We start from the raw sequence: 24884 nt of genomic DNA, 5'->3' as shown, positions 1-24884 counted from the left end.
CTAAAATTGAGTCCATAATGTTCTGGACAAAAAATAATGCTATACCTTAGGAAAATTAATTTAAGCAATAACTACATATCTGATCTTTATGAAAGTCCCCATGAGGTCAACATGTACTATATGAACCCCTTTAAAAGCAAAAAGTGTGCTTCTTAAGTGACTTAAAGAGATAAGCAAAAACTAGGGGAAGCAATATCGCTTATTAGACAAATCTATAAATATCTGGAAATGGGGAAAAAAAACCCTCAAAATTCAAGCACATACACTTACAAGTCTTCAGCAGAGAAAATTGTATCCCCAGAAGCTTGTTTATTTCCACCAGCTATGTCAACTATTCCAGTAATTAACAAGTATTAATTAGTAACAGACAGAAATCGCATTTTCTTCATTTTAATATATGAGAAGCATACAATGAATAAACATTGTTCCAGCTTACCAAACTACATCCAAAATAACCACCTGAATATTCAGAGACAAATATTTACCTATGATTTTCACTCTTTTCTGCTCCATTGCAGTATGTAGTGTTTAATACCCCACTTTAAAAGTAAATAAAAATTTTTAAATGGTAGCTCTTCATCTGCTTACCCTATCTGAGCCTGGAATGCATGTAGCAAACTAAAGATTAGCCAAATTACCCATACCTTGATTTCCAAAGGACCAGGATTTTACCCAGAACATACTTCCAAGAGTCACTATTAAGTGTAGTACATTGCCAGTCCCAACAGGCAGTGGCACTGTGAAGTTGATAAGCACACAGTAAAGGCTAAATTGATGGTCCCTTTTCTCTCCAAAATATATTATCTACATTGCTGCTTAACCTAGCATGACTACGCTGTCACCATTCTGCATCCTACAATGGTAACCATAATGTTTCCTAGAGTTATTCATTCCTGCAGATAAGTCCACTGATTGTCAGCTCTAGTTATGATGCCTCTCAAGGCAAGTTCTAAACACAACAGCAAAGAATATAAAAGTAATCTTTCTTTTGGTTCACTCTTTCTGAAAATTTACAATAAACACAGTGTATAAATAACCATTAAAATTAATTTCAGAATGCATATACTAAGAAAAATATCTTCATGGTATCATAGAATTGCCTAGGTTGGAAAAACCTTTAATATCATTAATCATTAATCCTTTAGTCCAATCATTAATCCAGCACTGCCAATTCCACCACTAAACCACGTCCCTAAGTGCCACACTTACAAGTCTTTTAAATGCTTCCAGGGATGGTGTCTCCACCACTTCTCTAAGCAGGCTGTTTCACTGCTTGATCACCCTTTCTGGGAAGAAATTTTTCCTAATATCCAATCTAAACATCCCCTGAGATGACTTGAAGCCATTTCCTCTTGTTCTGTCACTTGCTACTTGGCAGAAGAGACCAACACCCACCTGTCTAAAATCTCCTTTCAGGCAGAGGTAGAGAGCAATAAGGTCTCCCCTGAGCCTCTTTTCCTCCAGGCTAAACAACTCCAGCTCCCTCATACACTCCTCATAAAATTTGTGCTCCAGACCCTTCACCAGCTTCATTGCCCTTCTTTAGAAATGTAATCTTTGACAGATTATGGTTACTTAATTGCAGTCCTCAGACTTTAAATTCTACACAGTGCAGACACGTGCATATTTCCTGAGAAAAGGCACTCAAGTTCCTATTTCAAAAAACAACCTGTGCTTCAGCTACTCTTCTACACTGTGTAGGAGATCCTGCAGATTGCACAAGCTCTGCCATTTCTCTACTTGCTGTTACACTGAGTTTCCTCTATTGCTTTGTAAAGATGTAGCAGCATGCAGATTTCTAACATGAAAGCATGATAAAAATAAATGGTAATGTTAGTATATTTATAAATATATACAGACATCCTCAAACCACACCTGGAAGAATTCAACTAAATCTTCCATAGGAGAGAAACTGCAATTTCTGCTAGATGCTATACAGCACTTGGACATATCTTTCCTTTGGGATAGGATGATAGGTTTCTGCTCTATCCTGTCTCCTAAAATTGTAAAAGTTACTGTATACAGTACTCAAATATGTAATAATGCAATTAATTCCCAAAATAGCTGACAAATCATTTCTAAAACATCTTACAGCATGAAATCCTGCATAGTCCCTAAACTCATGAAATTAACTGTGCCTAGGGGAGATTCTCAGCTTGTAATGCAGTAATGAGTAATTGTTTAGTATTTCCTTTGAAGTACACATTTGTTGCTACACTGTTACTAAACACATCTCATCAGCAAATCCAAAAAATTCTTTTAGCTTAAGGCATAATTATAAAGCTGTCTACATAACAAGATATACTCTTTGAAGCTCTAAATCAGAATCCAAGACTCTATTTCTGTAACAAGTATTTCTTTTTATTTTTATTGATCTTTTCACCCTGGGAACCTTAACAGCACCTTCTTCTCATCCAGTTCTCCTGTCCAGTCACAGTGCCTGATAGCAGTTACTAAATTATTGTTTTAGTAGCTATTCCAAATATAACTGTTATTTCCATATTGTCATGTGCAGATAAGAGATTTTAAGGATAATAATTAAAAGGATAATATCCTTTTACCATCAGGAAAACTAAATTACTAATTTGTATCAAGTTATTCAACAGCTTGTACTATCACTGAAAATACTGACATCAAGGATAAACAAAGTCAGACAAGCTCCAGGAGTATGCTGAAAAAAACCCTGAATTACACCATAATTTTTTTGCTTCCTTTATGAGGTATGCAAAAAAAAAGAATTTTGGAGAACACTTCTCAGAAACTATGAAATTTATGCAGAACAAAATTAGGTTAAAAAATATATTGGACTAAATATGCAAAATAAAAATAATGCTAATAGAGTATATTTCCATTTTTGAATCTCCCTTTTTGGATTTCTTGAGTCAGTAATTAAGAGTATCATTTTAACTCTACTTGGTTAAATTCTAATACCCACACTTATTACAGCTTCACTTTTTTTTTTAAACTCACTCTTTTACTTGGATCATGCTGTTTACCCAAATCTTGATTAAAATGGATTAGCAACACCTAGATTAAAATTATTGGGATTTGAGGGGGTGGGTTTATTTTGTTTTGTTTGGTTGGACTGGGGTTTTGTTCAGGATTTTTTGTTGTTGCTTGTTTGCTTGTTTTTAAGTAGAGCAAAGAACTTGGGAAATACATACTTATCTTTCAGAGCAAGAGTGCCCTCAGTATTATTAATGCTCAATTATCAGACATGGGAGTTATTTATCTCTTTCATGAAAAACATCATTAAGCTTTGGTTATAACATGATAAAAGAACTGAATCCCTTTTTTTAATTTTGGATTACTCTCTTAATCTTTTCCAATTTTTTATAATGCAAAAAAAGGGTACACTTTCTAACATTAGTAGCTTAACCAGGTTAGTTTAACATGATTCAAAAACCTTCACCAAAAATAAATCAGAGAAATCTGGTTGATTACTGTGCTCTTTCACCTGATTACCTGTGGCCATTTAACATGGTCTTCATGTATTGGTCCAATTCCTTACAAGGTTTTAGGATTTTTAAACAGATTGATTTAATGCAACTGGAAATACCTCATTGTTGTCCATCTATACTCACTGTTTGACCATACATTTTTTATCAATTCTTTATCTTGACCTTGGATTCAACATAAGTTCTGAGAATATTAAGTTAACATACCCACAGAGCTAAGAAAGTGAACATTCAGATAAATTAGATTTTACAAAACAGTCACAAGGTTTAGACATAGAGAGGTTGCTTACTGGAAGCTTTCTTACAGTCAGGGGAAAAAGAGAACAAAGAATATAATATATAAATATATCCCCCCCAGTCTTTTGTGTGCAAATATGAAGAGCTAATTAGGGAAAAATATCTACACACTTAGAAATCCAACATTATTCTCTCTTTTATTTCCATTCTCAAATACCAAAGGAATTATAACTTCAGGATTTTTACCATATCTCTTAAAATGCCTAGTTTCAAAATTAATTACGTAGGCAGCTCTGTGAGTAAATGCCTTTGTATAGTCCTTCAATTAAGGATAATTATGAAGGTATTAGAATCTCTCCTCATGATCTTTGCATCTTCTTTACAGTTATGTACTTAAAGAAAATATTATTGAATCTATTTTCGTTATCGGAGGAAGTCTGTACATCAGCTTTAAAAATTTCAAAACTTTATTAATAAAATTTCATCTCCCTTTTTTTTAAGCAAATGAAACTCCCATGCACAGAAATGAATCATAAATCCATTCTGCATATGCAAAAAATCTCTAGGATTTCCCCTACAGTATTTAATATCACTCTAAATTTCAGGGGTTTTTTTCAATTATCATTTTCATTTACTGATAAACTAATAAAAAAAAAAAGGCAAAAAACTAAAAAAGATAATTAGTAGTGAAAAGAGAAAGTGCTTGACTAACTAATGCTCCATTCTGCCAGACAGCACACAAAATGTATCAGCTGCAAATTGTGGTTTTTCTGGGGTAAATGCCTAAACACTGACCTTGGCTCTTGCATTCAAGAAGTACCACAGTGCTTCTCTGCACCTCCCATATATAGCTACTAAAGTGGGCATTAAAGAATAGAATCAATAGTCAGAATAGAAAAAAAAAAATCACATTCTTTTCTAGAGAAGACAAAAGCAGATAGCTGAATTAGATGATAGGCAAAAGCAATTAGTAAGGAAAACTTTATGTTATTTAAGCAGCAGGGCTTGTTAGGTCATCTTAATTATGCATGCTAAATTCTGACGAGGCACAGAAAACTGTGAAGATTAATAGTGGTAGAGTAAAAGAATTCTGAACTCATAACACTTTATTTATGCTCTATTTTGCTTGGTGTGAATCATGGCTGTCATATATAAATGTGAAAGTGTATGTGTGCTCAGGGTTTTGTGGGTTTTTTCCTCTTTTGATGTGATACTTGTACAGACTCAACAAGTGAAGTCTACCAAAGTAAGGTTTCTTTAATATAGTATGTTGCCCCTCTGCTTTCCAGATTTTTCTACTTATACAATACTGCTAGAATTTAATAAAAATATTCAGTCATAATAATTATCATTTTTCCATTTTGCAGGAAAATTCAAAATTCATATTTTACTTCAGACTAAAATAAGGATGAACCTCTGCAAATCCAAACTTTTTAAGAAAAAAAAATAGCTGAAGTGATAAAAATTATTTTTATTTCTTTATGGTTTGTTTGGGGTTTTTATTGACTCGTACTGTAAGTTCATTTTTCAAGAAGAAATCATAATGTGGTTGAAAAATAGTGTGTGTTTATTAATGCCAAGTCATTTTGTTCAAGTGGTTGCTAAGTACCAACCACTTTCAAATGTCAGAATTCAGTATAAAGTTGGTGAAAAATAACAGTAATGAGTATATGGTATATCAGAGAATAGTTTAAAGAGCTTCAATCTAGTTAGAAGTTGTTTAGAAATGTGATAGTACAAGGTTCAAATGCTAACAACCCACTTTGTCTGGAGTTTAACTTTTATAAAGTGCTTTTTGAACTGCTAACAAGTAAGAACATGTGGTGACAAGCAGGGAAATGCATGAATGAATGGATGTTTGTCCATTTGATTTTCATAGGGTAGCCACTTTGGATTTTATTTGGAAATATGTAAGAAGCCAAATTTTAAAAAAACTCACTTATATGTATTGCTGAATTAAGTCAGGAAGTGCAGAATCAAGTCAGAATTAATTAAAAAGTTTGTCCTAGTCTGAAAAAAAAAAGGGACTTCGATTTTAAATGGGCAAAAATGAATCCTTTGTTTCCTTTGGACTTTTTCACCCAAGTAACAAGAAGAAACAAGACGATGATACGTAGACACTGAAACGTTGGATACAGTTAATTCTACTAGCAAGAGAGATAAAGTATTGCAACAGTTTGATCTTTGACTCTTCTTTTCTTCTGCAATTTTCTAAAGGTATGGTTTATTACCTGTGGTAAAATTATAATTGACAAATTCCTGTACTTTATTATAAGAAATAAAAGCCAAGGCATGTCCCAGTTTCATGTGATATTTACTTTTTTAAGTACTGTATTTTTCTTTTTTTCTGATCAGTGACAGTATGGTGATACAAAAACAATGATCAAAGTAAATACTAGACTGCTGAGAATACTTAAAATAAAAAGGACCATTAGAAATTTAAGAAATAAATATAACAATTTAAGTAGCTTAGTAAGCTATACCTAGTGTGCATGTGCATATCTGCACAAGTGTGTAATAGTTAAAAAGATACAAATATACTTGAATAGCAACACATTTAGATTATTTTTTCTACGTGATGAGGACAAGTATCATTTTGATTGTTCTCAGACATTAGGAAATATGAAAGAACCACCAAAAGCATAAATTAGATCTATTAGTATGTGAATGATGATAGAAAAATCTCTTCAATAAGAGTAGACCAGCAAGACCTCCTCAGAACTTCTATGTATCATATTAAAAGAATATTCACATTTTTCATTTTGTTTAGAAATTAGTTTAGACTTTAATAGAAAACATTTCTTATAAATCATTTTTAATAAACAAGCATACATTTTACCTCAAGAAAACTGCGTAAAGAAAGTGTGTATAGTCTGACACAACACAGCAAGTGACTTCCAACATTTCTACAGATTTTCTGCAGTCATGGAAAAAGCCAGTTGTACTGTAGTTACTCTGCTAAATCATAGAATGCATTTACTTTCTTTGTTATACACATAAGTTTTTTTCTCCAAAGTCCATGCAAAGAAATACTTAAGAAACCCTAAGAGGAGAGTGAAATGTGATTGAAAATTTGATTTTGATCACTTTTCCTCTCAGGTGTGCTAAACCATCACCCTTTTCAGAGCTGTGCTGAGGAACAGCCTAGAAACAAAGGCAAAACTATCATAATTGAACTCAACAGGATTCACACTCGAAAATTTGACTTGGAACATTATAAGGGGACGAGATGGAATTTTATAACAACTTCTTATTATACCGGGATACTAAAGGTAAGATAATTAAGAGGAAAATTGTATTCTAGTTAGAGAGTTATACAAGCCTACAGAAAAGACCTTGAAACAACCATTAAGATTGGGAACTCTATGCATCATAAATAAGGAGAAGCAATGTCAGAGTTATATTGATAGTTCAAACTGTCATAAGGGTAAATCAATATGGTGAAAAAGTGAAGGGTAGAAGTACCTTACACATACACAAACACCACTGGAGCTTAAAAACCTTGAAATCCTTAACTGTCTGGTTTTATGGTTTTACACCCCCAGAAAACATTTAGTCTTCACCGAGGTCTCTAAATGTTTTATACAAGCCTCAGGTTTTTATTTGGCGTGAGTTTCAGGTGTTTTAAAGTGTAATTAAATGCCATTTAGCTATGTGGTTCAGGCTGAATGCATTCCCATTAAGCAGTCTTTTTGCTAATTTTTTTCTGATTAAGCTGTAGCCTTTATCAACCAGTGAAAATAAAACATATTTCCAGTCCAGCCCATATCAGTTAGAGTATTCCATAGCAGCAATATCTGTGGAGAGTCTTTGACTCCCAAGTCCATTTCTGACTTTAAATATAAGTGAACAACAGTGACATGAAAGTCAAATTTTACACGCTTAACTGATTTTACAACTTCACTGGTAATAAGTCAGTAAAGTGGCTTATTTTATTCTGAGCACAGAAAGAATATTGTGCAATGGCATCATGATGTGACTTTCACACCTTCCAAATGCACACGCTGTGGATGGTTTTTCTGTATCTAAGGGCCAGATAAAAAGAGCTCTGTAATCTCATAATGCTTGCCAAGATTGCCCTTTAAATATAGTTTAAATATTATCTACATGTCTCAGGTATTTAAAACCCAGGTAATCAAAGAACATTTACACGCTTAATCAACAAAAAGAATGAATAGAAAATATTCATCCCAGTCTGTATGAACACTTGGTTCCACTTAGAGCACAGAGGGCTCTTAAAGGTCCAGAAGAGAAGCCACTGTGTTTTTCATGCACTTTTTAATACTTTTCTATCCTGAGGCAAACTAATGGTGTGAAGTATTATTCTTACACAGTCATATACTAGCAATTATAGGTTTCTGCCTCACATCAGAAGCTTTTCTGAGAAAAGCACTTTCTTTACAGCACCACAGGAGATGAAAAACATGCACTGGGCCCACAGAACTTTATTCCAATATTTATTATTCCATTATTTTTTCACCATGGCCCTAAGTTCTCATAAAGTAATTATCAGTAGTGATCTTTGTAAATATCCAATGGTTTGAGATCAGTTACATCTTTGATCAATGCATAAAAGATACAACTACAATGAATGAGAAGAAGTGATGAAAATTTTAAGTTCAAAAAGGAAAAATTAAAAAAAAGAAAGTATTAATGTAAGCAAGGAAGCATGAAACAATGACTTACAGTAATAAGTAGCAGCTATATATAAACCAGATGTATGCTTCACACAATTTTCAGATTTTCAGGGGTTCATTTGCTTGTTTGAAATTATTTAGAAATATGAACAATATAACTTTTAAACTACTGTATGAAGTAATCTGTAAAGTGCAGTGCAAGGAAATTAGTAAACAAAATTTAAAATGTTTCAAGTTACCATGTTCAAGACATTATATACAGTAAGTATATTAAAAAAAAGTTTCTCTCTAAAAAGGGTAATTTTCCAGAAAAAAAATTAAATTAACTTGTTAAAATATTAATTGTAGTTTAGTACCTAATATCTTTAAGATCCTTAAACCTTATCAGTAGAAAAAGATTGTTGATTAGCTGTGTCACGTGGAATAATTAACGCAATCTGATAGATTACTAAAATTCCTGTCTTCAAGAAATAGAATTTGCTATTTTTCAAATGGAAGATGAAAAGCCTAAAGAAAACCAACAAAAAAACCCCAACAAAAACAAACAAACAAAAAAAAATCCCCAAAAAATAAAAAACAAAGCCAAACAAAACCCAACTACTTAAATTGCTAAGTGGCCAAAGTGGAAAATCTTCCAATTTTTGAAGACTAAATCAGACCTAATGTAGGATGTTTTTTAAAATAAATCCCTTCTTGACATTAAAATTCCAGATTTAATTCTAACTAATGAACAGAAACTCACCAAAACCTAACAATGGAAGTTTATATGCAGGAATATAATTGTGATTTTTATGAACTGAAGTGAGGCCAAAGAATAATGGGAATGGAAGGAAAAAGTAAAAATAAACAACCAGATTAATTAATCAGATTAATCTGAAGGCACAGAAAGTGGAAAAGATAGTAAAAAAGGTGCTGTTTATAATATAAATAAAATATTTTATAGCAGGATTTATGTAAAAATTTAAAAGTACACATTATGAATTATTATGAATTGTAAATGAATAAGACAAAAAAGACAGAGAAAGAGATAATTGTCATTAGCTTGATTTTTGTCCCATAAAAAATTTTCACCAGCAAGTTAGGGAAATACGGACTAGGTGATTTTGACATTTAGAATATGGCATTATAATTTGAAAAAAAATGCAGTACTTGTAATTTTGAAAAAAAGTTAATATAGTCATGTATTCAATTTGAAAAATATTAACAGAAATATCACAGTTACTCTCTGACTCATGTTTAAAATAATTTTTGGTTACATACCTCTAAATACTTTTAGTAACAAACAAAAAGCTAAATTTTCTTTTAGCTTCACAAACATATAAAAAAAAGGAACCAAATACTGGTATTCATACCGTCATAAATCCATCCAGCAAACCTGAATCAGGCTTCGGGGGTGCTTGCAAGCGCTCCATAGACCACTTCTCAATGATAGATGACACCTGGGTATTTTCCGTGTTTAGAATTCTGAATCCAGTCATATTAACACCACTGTACCGATAGGGTTCCACATCCAAGGCAAACAGGTCCTGAAAAAATTACCAGTGTATAAATTCTGTAATACACTACAATTGCTATTTCAATTGCTGGACCATCTCCCCAGATGAAGGCATGGTAATTTTTCAGTGCTGTTTATGCTAGGAAGTGTGTTCTGCTTGTCTGGGGGCCCCGGTCTGTGAGCAAGTAACTTGGCTGCCCTTATAGTGGGAGTAATCTGATTCTCAGTGGAAGAACAGACTTTCAGGAAATGTTAGTCCAATTGCAGAACTGTATTACTACTAGGTAGGCTAAAATACAACACTAAGCTTAAATATTATTGTTAATTGCTAAATATTAATATTAATTGCTAGTTCTTGAACTTAGAAGAAATCAAACAGATATGAAATAGTAAAATAAACTGAACAAGAGTTTCCTTGCGCTTTCCCTCCCAGTAAAACTTAAACATGTTAATCTTAGGAGGGTAAATTGGTGGACGGAATTGGGTGGGGAGTGGGGGTGGTGGTGAGCAGGGACAAGGGAAAAAATACAAGGCTTTAAATTTAATCAAATTTTGGCTCAAGAAAATAAATTCAAGGGTGTCCTAGTGCTTTGATCAAATCCTAAGATGCAATGTAGAAACAGTACTTGACATCAGGAAACTCAGGTCTAAGATCAAGTCTTGAATATGGAGAAAAGAAAGATGTAATCAAGGTTATAGATAACATATTATTTCCCTATAACGTAGTTTATTGAACATAGAAATATTCCCCATAATTCATAGCTAGTCATTAATCTAATTTTTAATTTAATTTTTGTTGTCAGGTAGTGTTAGCTGTAATGCTTGCCTGAATCCATTTTGTTTATTGGCTATAGCTGAAGAAGATTAAATATTGTGCTATGGAAAACCAGAATATAACACCCATTGTTAACATCACTAAGCCAACAAAAATATCAACCAGTTATCAATCACTACTCATTTTTAATTCTGTAGCTAGCAATTATGATATAATTTCCCATACATAATATTTAAGATATTAAGTTGTGTCAAAATTCATTTAAAATAACCTAATTCACATCCTCTTTGCAAAGAAGTAAAACATTTTATTGCAAATGAAATGTTGGACGGAACTAGAACTAAGTTACATTTTTCTCTTTAAAAAATTCTTTCAGTTTTCACTGTACAAGAAGTCAGAACCTTGAATGCAATTTTTTAACCCAAACACATTCATGTTTACACTGGAATGTAATAAATATACACAATATTATTATGCATATATCACAAATGGACACAGGTCAGTGCATTAATGAGCTAGTGCATTAGATCCTGAATCAATCAAGAGGAGATTACACAGAAGACTGTTGTAAGCACTGTGACTGGAAAATTTATTTGACAGGACTTTCGCCATGTCAGGTAAGAAGCAATTAATATATCAAAACAGCTAAATTCTGATGCAAGTTCCAGAGCTACACTGCAAAATCAAAATCTATCATATGTTTGTGCACAGTAAATTATCTCTTTATAGGTTCAAGTCAATATAAAACTCTTGTGTCCATAGAAAATCTAATGTTCTAATAAGTAAATGACAGAAAATTCTGGTTTTTAAGTAGAGGTTTAAGAGTGAAAATTCAATGCCAATGGACAGCATAGCCCTCAAATGAAAAATTTTCATCAATAGGAAAATAAAAGTCTTAAAAATAAAAAAAAAACCTTTGAAACATCTATAATCCATTTTTATGGAGGGAAATCTATTTAGTGAGGGAAATTCTATTGCATGCAATCTTCAATCTATAAGTGATAGAACAATTTACCCTTCTAAAATAAGACAGGTATTTTTGCAGGGTTGGCCTTTGAACTTCACAAATTATTTTCCTTTCTACTCAACTAGCTATTTCATGTTAATACTTTCCATGAACTTCTGTTTTGTGGTTTGGAAGAGGACTCCTACCCTACCACAAAGGACTCATTTTCATAGGAACTTAAACATCAATGTGACTTTAAACATCGGTCATTTCAAGCATGGTTTTGCCAAGGCACATCTGTCTCATGTTTTTCTCATACTTTTATTTTAAGAAACGTAATGAACTGCAATCTAATTACACAAAATTGAATGCAAATTCAAGACAGAGAAATGTACACAACTCTAGAGACTCCGTAATCTCTAGAATAGTATTTTGCCAAATTTTAAACTGCTTTCTAGTTAGGTTGTGGTAAGCAGGAAAAAGGTCTTCATGTATGTTTGTTATGCTTTGTAAGAGCATTCGCATTTTAAATGTTCATTTATTGCAAGTGATAAATCCAAGAATGATCAAATTCCTTCTAAGTTACATTTACGGTGGACACCAAAGAATATTGCATAATTCGTGCACCTAAAAAGCTCATGCGAATTGTTAAGTAAAATGCTGCTAAGATTCACACCAAGTTATTCATGAATCATATGACAGAGAAGAAATACCTTGTAAAATGTTGGATTAAAAATATGGAATATATGAGAAAATTTTAAAATGTCATAATCTTCACATACAAATAACTAAAAGATAAAAAGGACAAAATGCATAAAATAAACAATGATTTATGAATTATACACTTATCCTTCCTTGACAGTAAAAAACTGCAGTGCTACAGTCAGAGGCTTTTTCTGGTCTACCAGTTTCCAGGGCACACTATTGAACAATAATTAAAACATCCTGATGAGTTTTCACTGAAAGTAAGAAGACTCAGCAAAGAAAACATCTTGCACTCACACCCCATTCCAGAAAGAACTTTTCCACTTTCTTAAGTAATATAATTAGGAAAGTAACATCTTTGTTTTATGTCATCACTATGTTTTTACAAGCCACTTACCAGTGTGGTAAAGATATAGTGATAGTATTCTGTCATCATCCCCATAGCTAAAGCCTTGAAAAAATAAACAAAAGATTAATGTTTCTGAGGCCACATAATACATTTTTACCACACTTACTTTGCAAATGAAATGCTGCAAAAGAACACTACTAAGATCAGACTATAGGGTTGGAATTATACTAAAATTAGGTCAAGCAAGTCATTTCTTAGCAGTTAGAGAAGATTACTGACTATTAAAGGAATTTATGAACCAGATCTTCTGATAGAAAGAATATTATTAGGCTGTTTAGTGCAGTAAATGTAAAAGAGGCTTGTATTTTTACATACTAATGGATACATTAAGTTACAACACAAAATTTGAGTCGACAATATTTTCATTCATTATTGAACCCTTCCCTTAAAATGAATTACCTAATAGGATTTTTTTTTCTATTTTGATGAACAATACCATGCATTTAAAAGAAGGACCCAAGCTATATCATACATGTGCACATTTTTCCAACCATGGAAGAAAATTATCTTGAGTCAAATTTTGAACAGCAAGACAGATACCACTTAAATAAAATTTAAGAACAAATATTCATAGAATTACTTTATAAATTCAGGTATCTATCCAGTACCTTCTTCACTCTTGCTAACTATGTAATACCGAGTAGTTTTTGGTAAACTGTGCATTTTAAAAATTCATGCTTTCCTCTCAACTGCATAAAAACTAATATTTGTAGATAAAATCTATGTCTCATCATATTTATTCATGAAGGGCATTTTCTCCTGAAAAGCATGTATCTTCATGCTCTGCACAAAAGCTGCCTTAGTATTTCTTCCTTTCCAGGAATTATCAAAGGAATTCTTTGCTAAGTTGCTACCAGATGGACCTCTTTAAAGACACTGAAGGCCACAATTACACTATTGGGACAATACCAGAATTTGTATTAAAAAGAGTTGTCAGCGTTCTGAAGACTATGGGAGACTTTTTACTTGTGGCATTGCCTAAAAACTGATTAAATGAATAGTCTATATGATCCTTTCCAGGGAAAAAATCTAAAACTAATCCAAATGCCAGTTGCAGATCAGATTTTATATTTTAAATAAGATTTTGAAAGAAAACACATTGCTTTTCCAAAGAATGCCTATACTTGTGTATTTAGAATTCCACAATAGTACTTAGAACTATAGTGTTCCAGTAGCAGTTAAATTCTCTTAAACACAGGAAAACCACATTCCTATGAGAAATATTATAACTTTGTTAGGAACCTTACAACTACCAACATTCTTAGCTTTTAGAACTTTTTTTTAATAAAACCAAAGTATCTTTCTCTATATATGTAATACATTTGCAGTCACCTATATCATAACTGCTTCTAATCAAGTCTTTCATACTCCAAAGGATCCCTACACAACATCCTACGCATGTTCTTTATTCTGCTATGCAATGATGCTGCCTCTTTTCCAGGTCTTCCTTCTTTCACTTTCTCACTTCTCTAAAGATCTCACTTCTTTTTCCTCTTCAAACATTGTAATTTCTCTGTTCTCATTATTACAGTGCTTCCCTAACCTTTTAAATTATGTATGCGTTCCCCGGTTGCCTGGTGATGTAGATAACAGTGAGATTTGCCTTAATTTAAGTATGCTTGTCTGATTAATGGGATTTTTTTTTTACTTTTCATTACGTATTTTTGGCCAGCAAAGAGTAGTTGCCATTTCACTGGGCTCTCAAGGTACTTTGTTTTTTCTATTTTCAACTTGTGTTGTCTTCCACCACCTTCACTGTTAATCTTTCCAATCATCCTCTCAAGCTGAAACTCCTTGTCATGTCTCCCCATATTCATCCCTCCCTTACCAGGAAAAAAAGTGGATCAGGTAATAATTCAGAAATAGATTTATAAAGATTTTTTTTCAATAATCACTTATAAACACTATATTTGGAATATTAACACTAAATAATAAATATATTCTCAAAATCCCTTGTGCCAATTTTGACAGCAAGTGCTCACATTCAGCTTCAGAACCACAAATTTTAGGCATATTTAAAGAATTGCAGTATAGGACCTGAATGAAAAAGTAAAAATCTACAGAGTCTGTATAAAGATCTAAACACTCATGAAAGAATTTTTTCTGTATCTTCCCTCTGTAATCTTTAGGATGAGCAGCATACTTTGATAGAACAGTTTACAGTTTGATTCAAAGAGCCTGAGTCCTCACTCTTAGGACCTGGGACATGATTAAAGATACAATGCTTTTAATTTTGTTCCCATTTCCCTCTATTCATACATTTTTCACAATATTGTATACTGTGAAATAAAAGTTCCTTTTCACCTAAAAAGTGCTAGGTACTGTATAAGTAATGTATCTTGATGGAGTAATTGTTAGTATTGCATCTTAATATTGCCATCAACACATTTTCCATCTGCATTGTTTACATTTAAAATATTTAAAATAATGAAATGTACATTTAATGATTTGGGCTAAAGAACTAGAATAACTAGGCTTTCATTTAGAAAAAAACACCAGCAGAGGTTTAAAATTACTAGGAATTAATAAAAGTTTTTCAATAAATGAACAATAAAGAAAAGAAATTATATTTTACGTGTAGGTTAACTAGCAATTTTAATTGTACCCGCAATAATACCCATAAGTACCTCTAAAGAAATGTATATTTCCAACTCTTAAATATATTTTGCTTTCAATTTAGACCCTACAGTTTTCCAGCAAGCATAATATAAACATGAATTAAAGCCACTAAAAGCTATGCATTAGAAGTGTAGAACACTGTTTCAGTTTAGGTATTCTCCTTATCCTCTTTATTGGAAGTCATAGCTTAATTAAAAACTATGGGGAAGATGGTCTCTGAGCCAGTTAAGTACCTGGAATTCAGCTGTATCTCACCTACTCATCTTACTTGCACACAATATTTTCAAAGCATCTACCCAAATGTACTTGGGTGTTTTGTAGTTCCAAAATTAGTGCAAAGAGAATATGGCTCTGATAGGGATATCAATTCTGTCCTCTCAATGGAAGACATTAATAGTGTCTATTGGTAACACTTTATTCAGATATCACTACCTGATTAGGAATACACCTCTTGGAGGCCTCAAATAAAAATAAATATATAAATAAATATATACATACATGCATACAGATTTGATACATAAAATAACACTAAGCAAGCATTTAAAACCATGCTTAAAGCATCAATTTTCCAAAGTACCATTTCTTCATAGTTGAAAGAATAATATTCCTTCATGTTCCTCCTGAACATAAATTGATTAATCTGTTTCTTTATAAAAACATAATTAAAGCACCTATGATTTGTGTCACCAATAAAATTACCTCTGAAAGCCTTGACTGATTTTCAGTTAGGCCTCAATAAAACTGACATACAATTTCCCTGCTTGTTAAATACCATTAGGTCTGGATAATACTTTTATGTATTAGGGATGAAAAAGATTAAGCCATCTAAAGCAAAATGAGGATTACCTGTTTCAAGATGCCTGCTGCCATTTCATGGCTGCAGTCAAAGATTACATGGAATTCTTTGCCTCTTTTCATCTCCTTTAGCAATGGCTTTGCATCTTTTGTGTCAGCTGGTAACTGACGGATTTTTAGTCTTAGGTTGTACCGTGATGGAGCCTTGATGAGCTCTTGTAATCGAATGAGACCTTAAAGAAAACAGGAGTCAGGAGAAAAGAAAATTATCAAAACAAGAACCTGAACTGCTAGCAGGAGAACATACTGTAAGCATTCAAAGTTTCCTGATTTTTTTTCCCTTCTCAGTTGGTTGGAACTGATACACAAAAATGTTATGAAAAAGAAAAATTAAGTATCTGTACTCCCAACACTTTATCACAAGTCTCTTTTCCCTTAATATTAATGGACAGTGAGCAGCCTCAGTTAAGATTACCTTAAGACAGACAAATCTTCCTCCAGCATTATCATGCAGTATGACATTCCTCTTCGTAGAACATATTACTCTAATTCAATTAAAGCCATATCCCAGACTAATAGTTTTTAATCAGACTAGCCAGTCTCTGAACTAATAAATTAAGTTTACATACAAAGTTGTGAATAATTTCAGCACTGTAGAACATTCTCACGTGAATCTGTTCTCATATTTCTATACTGAACCACTTTTCAAGAACAGCAAGAGACAAAAGCAGCTCTACACTACTCTGCAAGTTTTGGAATCAAAACCACTCCAGAACAAAATTTACTATGTTTGTGGAAGTGACTTTGAAATTAATTTGATTGTATAAAACATTACAGTGATTCCTGATCAAGTTTTCTGTACAAGTGCTGAGTATTTTTAATACAGCAAGTGTTAAAGGGAAGACTGATTGTTCTTTCTCTACTGCAAACTGTTCTTTCAAAGCATTGTTTACTCAAAAGGGCAGAGTCCCTAATATGCATGTTTTATTCATATTTTCAGGTGTTACACCAATCACCTTTGTTACACTTTTGGAGGTGGGATGGACTGTTAAGCTGTCAAGGAACTTTGAGATGGGATGGAAAGGGGAAAAGTGATGCTGCTTTTCTCTCTGTAGCAAGCTTAAGTTACAAAATTTTAGTAAATGAATGTAAGAAACTACAAATTGACAGGTCCCTTGATCTATCCCCATTGCTTGCACCAATAAAATACAGTTTTGGTCTTTTACTGTTGGTCCAAGATTTGTCACAGAATGACAAGAAGTGTTTTCTTGCCTAAGGAGTTTTTGAAGTAAATGTCCTCCAATACCCTAATGAATTAAACATTTAGTTTAATTAGTCTGAGAATCACAGAATATTCTAAGTTGGAAGGAACCCACAAGGACTATCAAGTCCAGCTCTTAACTGAATGGCCCATACAGGGATTGAACCCACAGCCTTGGTGTTATTAGGTCTGTACTCTAACCAACTGAGATAACCTCAAGAAACAGTAGTGGCTGGAATCCAAGAATTCCAAAACTTCCAGGCTTTGTTCTGTTCCAGAGCATTACCCAAGAACATCAGTCCCTAAAGGTCCTAACTGGGCTGTTCAAGAATTTAAAAAAAAAAAGTTGTAATCTTCATAAATCTTATCATTATTGGACTACCTCAGAGAATCCCACCAAAATGTGAAATAGAAGATTTACAGATGCAGGAACTAATACTGGAGCAATTAAGGGCTGACAAGGAGAATACTATTACAGTGTCTGCCTTCTGTATTACTTATGTATCTGATAGAGAAGTGATGAGCAATAAAAAAAGTACCACATTGGAAGGCAGTACAAAAGATAGAAAGCTACCAAAGCAACCTGAGTGTGAGGATATGGGGAAGAAAACCTATGAATGCACATCTCTTCAGTGCACTGACTGGACCTCAGTGCTGGGACAGTACAGATGAGCAGGTAAGTACATGAAGAAGTATTTATGTCTTCAATAACTGTCAATAACAAATAGTAACCAATGAGATTTCTCAAAATGTATTTTAAGATAAATTAAATCTGAGAAATAAGCAAATTCCAGGGGTTTCGAAGCTATGTTTCTTCTCCTGTCCTCATCAATGTGAAATAAAAAGCAAACTTAAACTTTTAATGTGTAGTCTTGTTCATAGTTCCTACATGTAGCAGAATATTTAATTTTATTAATAGTTACAGTGAGCACATACTTCCATTTTTAAAATTTTAACATATATATTTCACCATGTTTCCAGCCACCAGCATTTGTAAAGTTCAGATGGATTATGGCAGAGAACAAAGCATATTCCAATCTACTAAATTACTCACTTCAGTAGTCCGCTTGGCCACCCACTATAAGGAATAACTTTTTACTTGCATATGTTCAACCCCTTCCAGCTTGCTGGGCCCTCAACAGGATGATTTTGGAAAACAAAACCCCCTCACTTGCAAGGGACTGAAGACATGCCACTCTGTGGAGAGTGCATGGTGTGGGGTGCTACTGTGAAGGTGTGTCACAGGTGGCAAGTACCACTGCCACAGTTACCCTACAGCTCCTCGCTGAAGAGATTGACCTCACAGAACAAAAGAAAATCAGACAATGCTGAGCATACCTTACTCTGGTACTTTTTATTTCTTTGGTAAAGTGTTGAGAAGCAGGATTTCCTCATTCAGGCATTAGTGGGAATGGAGAGCAAGTAAAGGCTTTCCAGTTCTGGATCACACTTCAAAAGCTGGATCTTTTAAATACTAATTAAAGGCTAGAAGTTTCCTTCTACACTGTATCTACCCTTCGGAATGTAGCATTTGTATTTTAAAAAGTGTGCAAAACAATAGATTCGTTTCACTGGAAAGTAAAGCCCACCAAAATAATTTCCTGAAGAAAAATGGCATAATTCATCTAAAAACAAACAAACAAACAAAAACACTACCATATACAAACAAAAACTTTTCTAGATTAAATATTGAGCAGGGGGTCATTATTTGTAACCAAATTAAAAATTAAGCACTGGAAAGATACAACCTAAAAGAGCAAGGTCCTATATATAAACTACATCACTTGGGTTCATCTACAGACAATAAAAGCTTACCAGCTTCTGGTTGTCACTGATCTTCTCTTCCCTTGAACACCCTAACATACTGGCTTCTGCAAGAGTAGTTTCTGCAGTAGCAATGGGCAAAAGAAGTTCCAGGGGAACAAAATATTGCACAGTTGAGAAGTAACCACACAATCCACATATGATATAAATTCTGCCACTATCCTTTAATAACAATCTGTTTGAAATTCAATATTTCACTGCTATCAGACATCATATGTTAAAGGCTTTTTACAGTAAAACTAAAGCCTTGGAGTAACAAAAAACGACATCTACCTTACTTAATCTCCTTAACAGATAGTCCTGAATACATCAGGTGAAGTCGGACAAATTAAGTGTTTGCTTTCATTTTTAAATGTTACCAAAATTTGTTCTATTTTTTCACTTCCTCCATTTGGATGATTGAGATTCCTAAGACTCAAAGAAGATTGCTGGTTCCTGCTGTGTGTAGTTTGTCTGTGGGACTCAATTTCTACCCTTCTATCCTCTGTACATATAGGTGAGGGCCAGAGTAGTTTTAGGTAAAACAAACATGTTTCTACATTAACTAAGATTTTTGAGCTACTGTTAATACCAAAGTTTCATTGCTGTTGTCTGACATTAGAGGAAATGTCATAACAAGTTGATTATGCAGGATAAAAGTAACAAGCTGTCATGTACTGAGAAATAAAAGTTTCTGAATCAGAAAGGGACAGTTTCAAAAGGACACATGTATAGCTTATCAGAAGAAGAGGTATCAGAGCCTGCAATGAAGGGAGGAATATAATTCAAGAACTGCAAGGACTATGAAGCTAAGGATAAGTCAAGTCCTTTCTTCACCATGATTTTGAGGAGATCTAGAATTTTTTTAATTGAATACTTGTCTAGAATAATTTTTAAATAATTGATTTAAAATATAATATGAATTTCAGGCCTCAGATGAAAAGGTGACCTGTTATTTTATTAGGATTTACAAGACCCCAGTGTAATGCAAAAAAAAACCCAACAAAAAACTCCCAAAGCAAACAGAATACAACCATTTGCATGTATAAGCTCCTAAAAAAAATCTATTTTACAACAGTATAGAAATAATAGCTGCATTTTGGGAATGTACTTCCTGCATTTTCTTTCACCAGGGACACCTTTTTCCTGTCCCTTTAAACTCTCAATTCCTTCTTTTAGCAGCCACTGTGATAGAGCCCTACCTCTGAATGGCTGGGAAGAGTGCGGTGTGAGTAACTCTTTTCAGAAGCTGCCATCAATTCATCTTTAAGGAGAATCCTGAAGGAGCAGTTTGTGAGCTCTCCAGCTGGCATCTTCCTCCAAAGAGATCAATCACATTACCTCCTCGACATGTTCAACTTCAACCAGTCCAGGAAGCAAGAGACTCAAGTTTGTTTTAAAACCTGTCTCCAGCTCAGCAGTCTTGCAGGCCATTGCTACGCCACCTGGCCTGCTCATCAAACTATTTATCATTTCCATTAATGCTGCCTTTGTGCTGCACAGGAAGAATGCAAGCAAATGCACTTTGCAATAGGCTGAACACATGAACCTTTTTCTGTACGAAAACACTAATGCTCTTTAAAAGGCTACTCCTTATCTTCACCACATCAAAAATTTCAAAAACTAATAATATACTGCTTTGCAGAGCCACCAGAGAATAGCCTCTCTATTTTTAGCAAGTTGTTTCTTCTCACACCTCTCTGTACTCTTCTTCTTCCCTGACAGCCCCCTACCCAGTTTTTTTGGTTATATCTCAGAAAAATCTCATTGTGTATTGGGCTTTGAAAGGGGTATGGGTAGAAGGGAGGAGAACACTGGTTTATTGGCATTGATAGAATGTTTCGCATCAACTGGAACAATTCATTGCTGCAAAATAACTCACTGAGATTACCCGTGAACTCTAAAGCTTAGTTTTATCACTCTCACCTAAAAGAAAAACCCCTCTAGTGAAAGGATTACAAAGAAATTGCACTAGCTAGCAGGGGTTCTCAAACAGTGGGCTGTTCTGTGTTCTCTGTGCTGTTATATCTAATACAGCAACACCATTAAGAAAAGCACAGAGAAAATAGAGACAAAGGATAAAGACAGCTTGATGGACCTTTCATATTTATTAATATTAAGCTTTTTTACTGCATTAAAATCATTTCACTCAATTCCAGCAGTGTAAACCATCCTTAAAATGATCATCAGTTATATTTAATCCCATTAAGATACAGTAGCAATGGTATTTTTAATGGAAAAAGTTCTAAGATATGTAGTCCAGAAAAAAGAATTGTCTCCTCACTGCAAACATAATTAATGCAGCTCCTTGTTAGTAGTTTTAGAGTCCGACATTTTAGCAGGATTTTTCAATCTTGTAGGTGAAAGATTGGAAAGCAATCAGAATAGTACGTGTATGCATGTATATATTTTACAAATATTAATGCATCAGAGTCTGATGCCATCTGCAACTTGCAATATTTAAAATGTACTATGATTAGTGGCAATGACATGAAGAAGAGTTCAAAGATATCTAGCGTTTTGTTGACTTATTTTTCTGTTAAACTTGACTTCTACAAGGGAAACAATAGTACTGTATCAGTAAAAAGAAAGAAATGTGTCTAGTAAATGACTTCAAAAGAATTTTTGCCAAAGAAAATTCTATTTAACAAGCCCTTTGTCAAAAATATAGCTATTCTGCTTCAATTGTCTTTAGCTGAAAATTTAAAAATTAGATTCATGAGGGCAAGCCAATACACAAGAGTCACCCATGATAATAGTAGTATTTGCTCAAATGACTTCTGGAGGTGTATTTGTGCAACATAATTTCCTTTTGGGGGAAAAAATGCAGATGCATAAATGGTGCACAATGTCAAACTACCTATATCTATGCACTTATCTCCTTATCAAACCATACAGTAGTGACTACTCCCCAAACTCTTCCTCTGAGATACAGAAGAACTACTGTTTATAAATCAGAACAACCTTAGGCTATGTTGACATGTTCTGTCACATCCTAAAGAATTCATTCCAAGTTCCACATTGCCCATATGTGGTCTTTTGGCTATACAAACACATTTAAAGAGTTTACACTGCAGTAGTTTGTGCTTTAGAAAAATATAATTTGATCATCAAGTTGGGATTTTTGAGGAGAGGGACAGGAAAGGGTGGGGGGGTTAGTTAATATAGTTCTTTTGAGCATATCACTAACCAAAAGTTTTAGTCACCCTGAAAAGACAGTTCTGGACCACTGAGTATGAGAGGAAAAATAAAATTTACATTATTTCCTACTGAAAATATTTTCAAAAACTGTCTCTTGGATGGTAGCCATGCCAGTAATCAGAGAAAACTTTTCATTCCAGGTAGTTTTCTTCTACATTTGTTTTCCCAGATTGTGAAATAGAATAGAATCATAGAAACATTCAGTTTGGAAAAGACCTCCAAGATCATAGAGCCCAACCTTTGACCAAACACTACCATGCCAACTAAGCCATAGCACTAAGTGCCAAGTCCAGTCCCTTCCTTGAACACTTCCAGGAATGGTGACTCCACCATCTCCCTGGGCAGCCTGTTCCAATTCTTAATATCTGAGAAAAATACTTCCTTCTAAAACAAACAAAAAAATAGACAGAAGTATATTTTTAATTAGACACGTGTGTGCAGGTATGCATATGCATTTGAAATACAAACCTCATTATTGTGGAAGATTTAAAAGTGCCTAGACTAGGCCAGAAAAAACAAACAAACAATAAAAAAACCTCAAACCCTGATGCCCCTTCTTTTGGACTTAAAAAAATATAATTTTTAAATAATTACTTAGTACAGAAAAGCACAAGTGTTTAAAACTATATTCATGACTAATATTGAAGTTGCAATTACTTAAATGCCATATATAGAAGAGACTACCTTTAGGGTTAAAAAAAAAAAATCACTGAACAAGAAAACTATGGATCCAGGTTTAACTCCATAGACGGTCAAGATTTTTTTTTGATACTGTGCATATCACTTAATTTTTCTGTTTCTTGGGTCTTAGCATCAGAAATTTAAATGCATTGTACTGCTGTTTCAGCATAACCAGCTGTAACTGAAGAGCAAGGCAATAATCAGCTTTATTGTTTTCCTTAAATATGCTAAGCAAGCACATCAGAGCATGGGTGCGAACATCTTTCTTTTATAGTTGTAAATAGCCAATCCCAATTCACCTTATTTCCAGTAACAATTCTTTTCTAATAAAGGCTTTGCAGTACTGCAGTGGAAAAAAGCCCTCTACTTCATCCAACACAGTTCCACAAGAGAGAATCAATGTGCTACTAAAGTTCAGAGAAGGCCTTCAGTTCATGGAACAGTTTTGATCTTGAAGATCACCATACCAAGATGAAGAAAATTTTTTTCATGCCATCTAAGTACTTATCAGATAAAGCATACGGCAGTTAGAAAAAAATAAAAATAAAAACTCAGTCCTGTCCATCCTTTCCTCACCTTTGCATCTAACATGCGAAAATGTAAGAAAAAAATAACATAATTGAAGGAAATGCTGAAAGTTAAGACAACATTATGTCTTATTAAAATATTAGATTTGCCATGGTTTTCTAGTCTCCAGCTACATTTGACATTTATATATGTCAAATGCCCTATTATGATATGCCTGATTTGAAATGTTGTTATTCTGTTTTCTAAACATGTTTTTTTGAACATTTTCATAAAATTTTATCATTAATTCAGTATTATGATGGTGACAGCAATAAGAATTAACAGTCCTGGGCATTTCAAAATAATTATAATAATTGTATGAAATACGATCTCTCAAGTGCCTGATCTATGAGCAGCGCAGTTTAATGAGGGTGAAGAGGGGGAAAAAAGGGCTGTATTACAGTCAAAGGATAAAAGACTTTGTCAAAGATGTCAGAATCAATGGTAAAAGATGCAGTAGAACAAGTTAGCAATTCCTAGACATACCACAGAAGAATTACTAGTGTATCAAACTATACAAAGCTAAATAAAAAAACACTGTCTACTATAAATCAAAATTGACTTAGCTTGAAAAGACACATAAATTAACATACTCAGATGAAATTTCCACTAGCTTAGCACATTTATTCTTGGAAACAAAAGCAGTTATATTTTTGCTTAAAAAAAAAAAGAATTTCTAAGAGTGCAAGAGAAAAGATAACTCTATAATTGAAGCTGAAATGAATTAAGACAGTAATATTTGAACTGAGTGACTGCAGAGCAAGTCACAAAGGGACTGACATCACAACTGTATTTCACAGTGCTCCCCCAACCAGAGGACAAAATATGTAACACTGAAATAGGAGTAAAAGTGTACTTAAGTTTGGATAAATCTTAAATGTATGCCCCATACAAGATATGAAACTGATCTTTTCTCAGTTTTTCACTTAGCTGAGTAAAAAAACTCCTCTTTCATTTTTCACTTAGTTTTCCTCTCACATATTTCTGTATTTGGACATAATAAAAAAGTTTTCAGTCTTCATGAAAGAAACATTTATTTTGGTCTTGTGTTCCCAAGGCAATTTTCTGTAAGATTTAAATTTTTAAGTTTATTCAAACCCACAAATGCAAAACAATTTAAAGCACTATTTTGAATATGTTCATTGTTATAACTTATGGAAATATTACCTCCGCCTCAGTTAATAAATAAATAAAATTGATTTATTTATTTATTAAAAATTTATTTATTTTAAACCCATAGTTGTGTTTTTGTAATACTGAGTCTTGTTGCAGTAAGTCCAAATTCAATTACTGGC

At 33.3% G+C, this 24884-nt stretch overlaps 1 protein-coding gene across 7 annotated transcripts in view; it reads right to left on the bottom strand.

The window, feature by feature from the left end:
• Positions 1-24884, bottom strand: part of GRIK2 (glutamate ionotropic receptor kainate type subunit 2) — a 368787-nt gene that overhangs the window by 210243 nt on the left and 133660 nt on the right. For all 7 annotated transcript variants that reach the window (XR_006014304.1, XM_042017417.1, XM_042017416.1 and 4 more), the window contains 3 exons: positions 16128-16309; positions 12651-12704; positions 9685-9858 (listed from right to left, as the gene is read on the bottom strand). Coding sequence is in view for 6 of the 7 variants with exons in the window: in XM_042017417.1 (XP_041873351.1) it covers positions 9685-9858; positions 12651-12704; positions 16128-16309 (410 nt within the window). In the remaining variant the exon portion in view is untranslated. The remainder of the gene's footprint in view (positions 1-9684; positions 9859-12650; positions 12705-16127; positions 16310-24884) is intronic.

This window comes from Corvus kubaryi, unplaced genomic scaffold (assembly GCF_017639235.1).
Source record: "Corvus kubaryi isolate FWS band 111438036 unplaced genomic scaffold, C.kubaryi_AGA036_p1.0 split3-73, whole genome shotgun sequence".
Classification (NCBI taxonomy): Eukaryota; Metazoa; Chordata; class Aves; order Passeriformes; family Corvidae; genus Corvus; species Corvus kubaryi.
The sequence above is the reverse complement of the archived record's forward strand: the minus strand, read 5'-3'. Positions and strand labels throughout refer to the sequence as shown.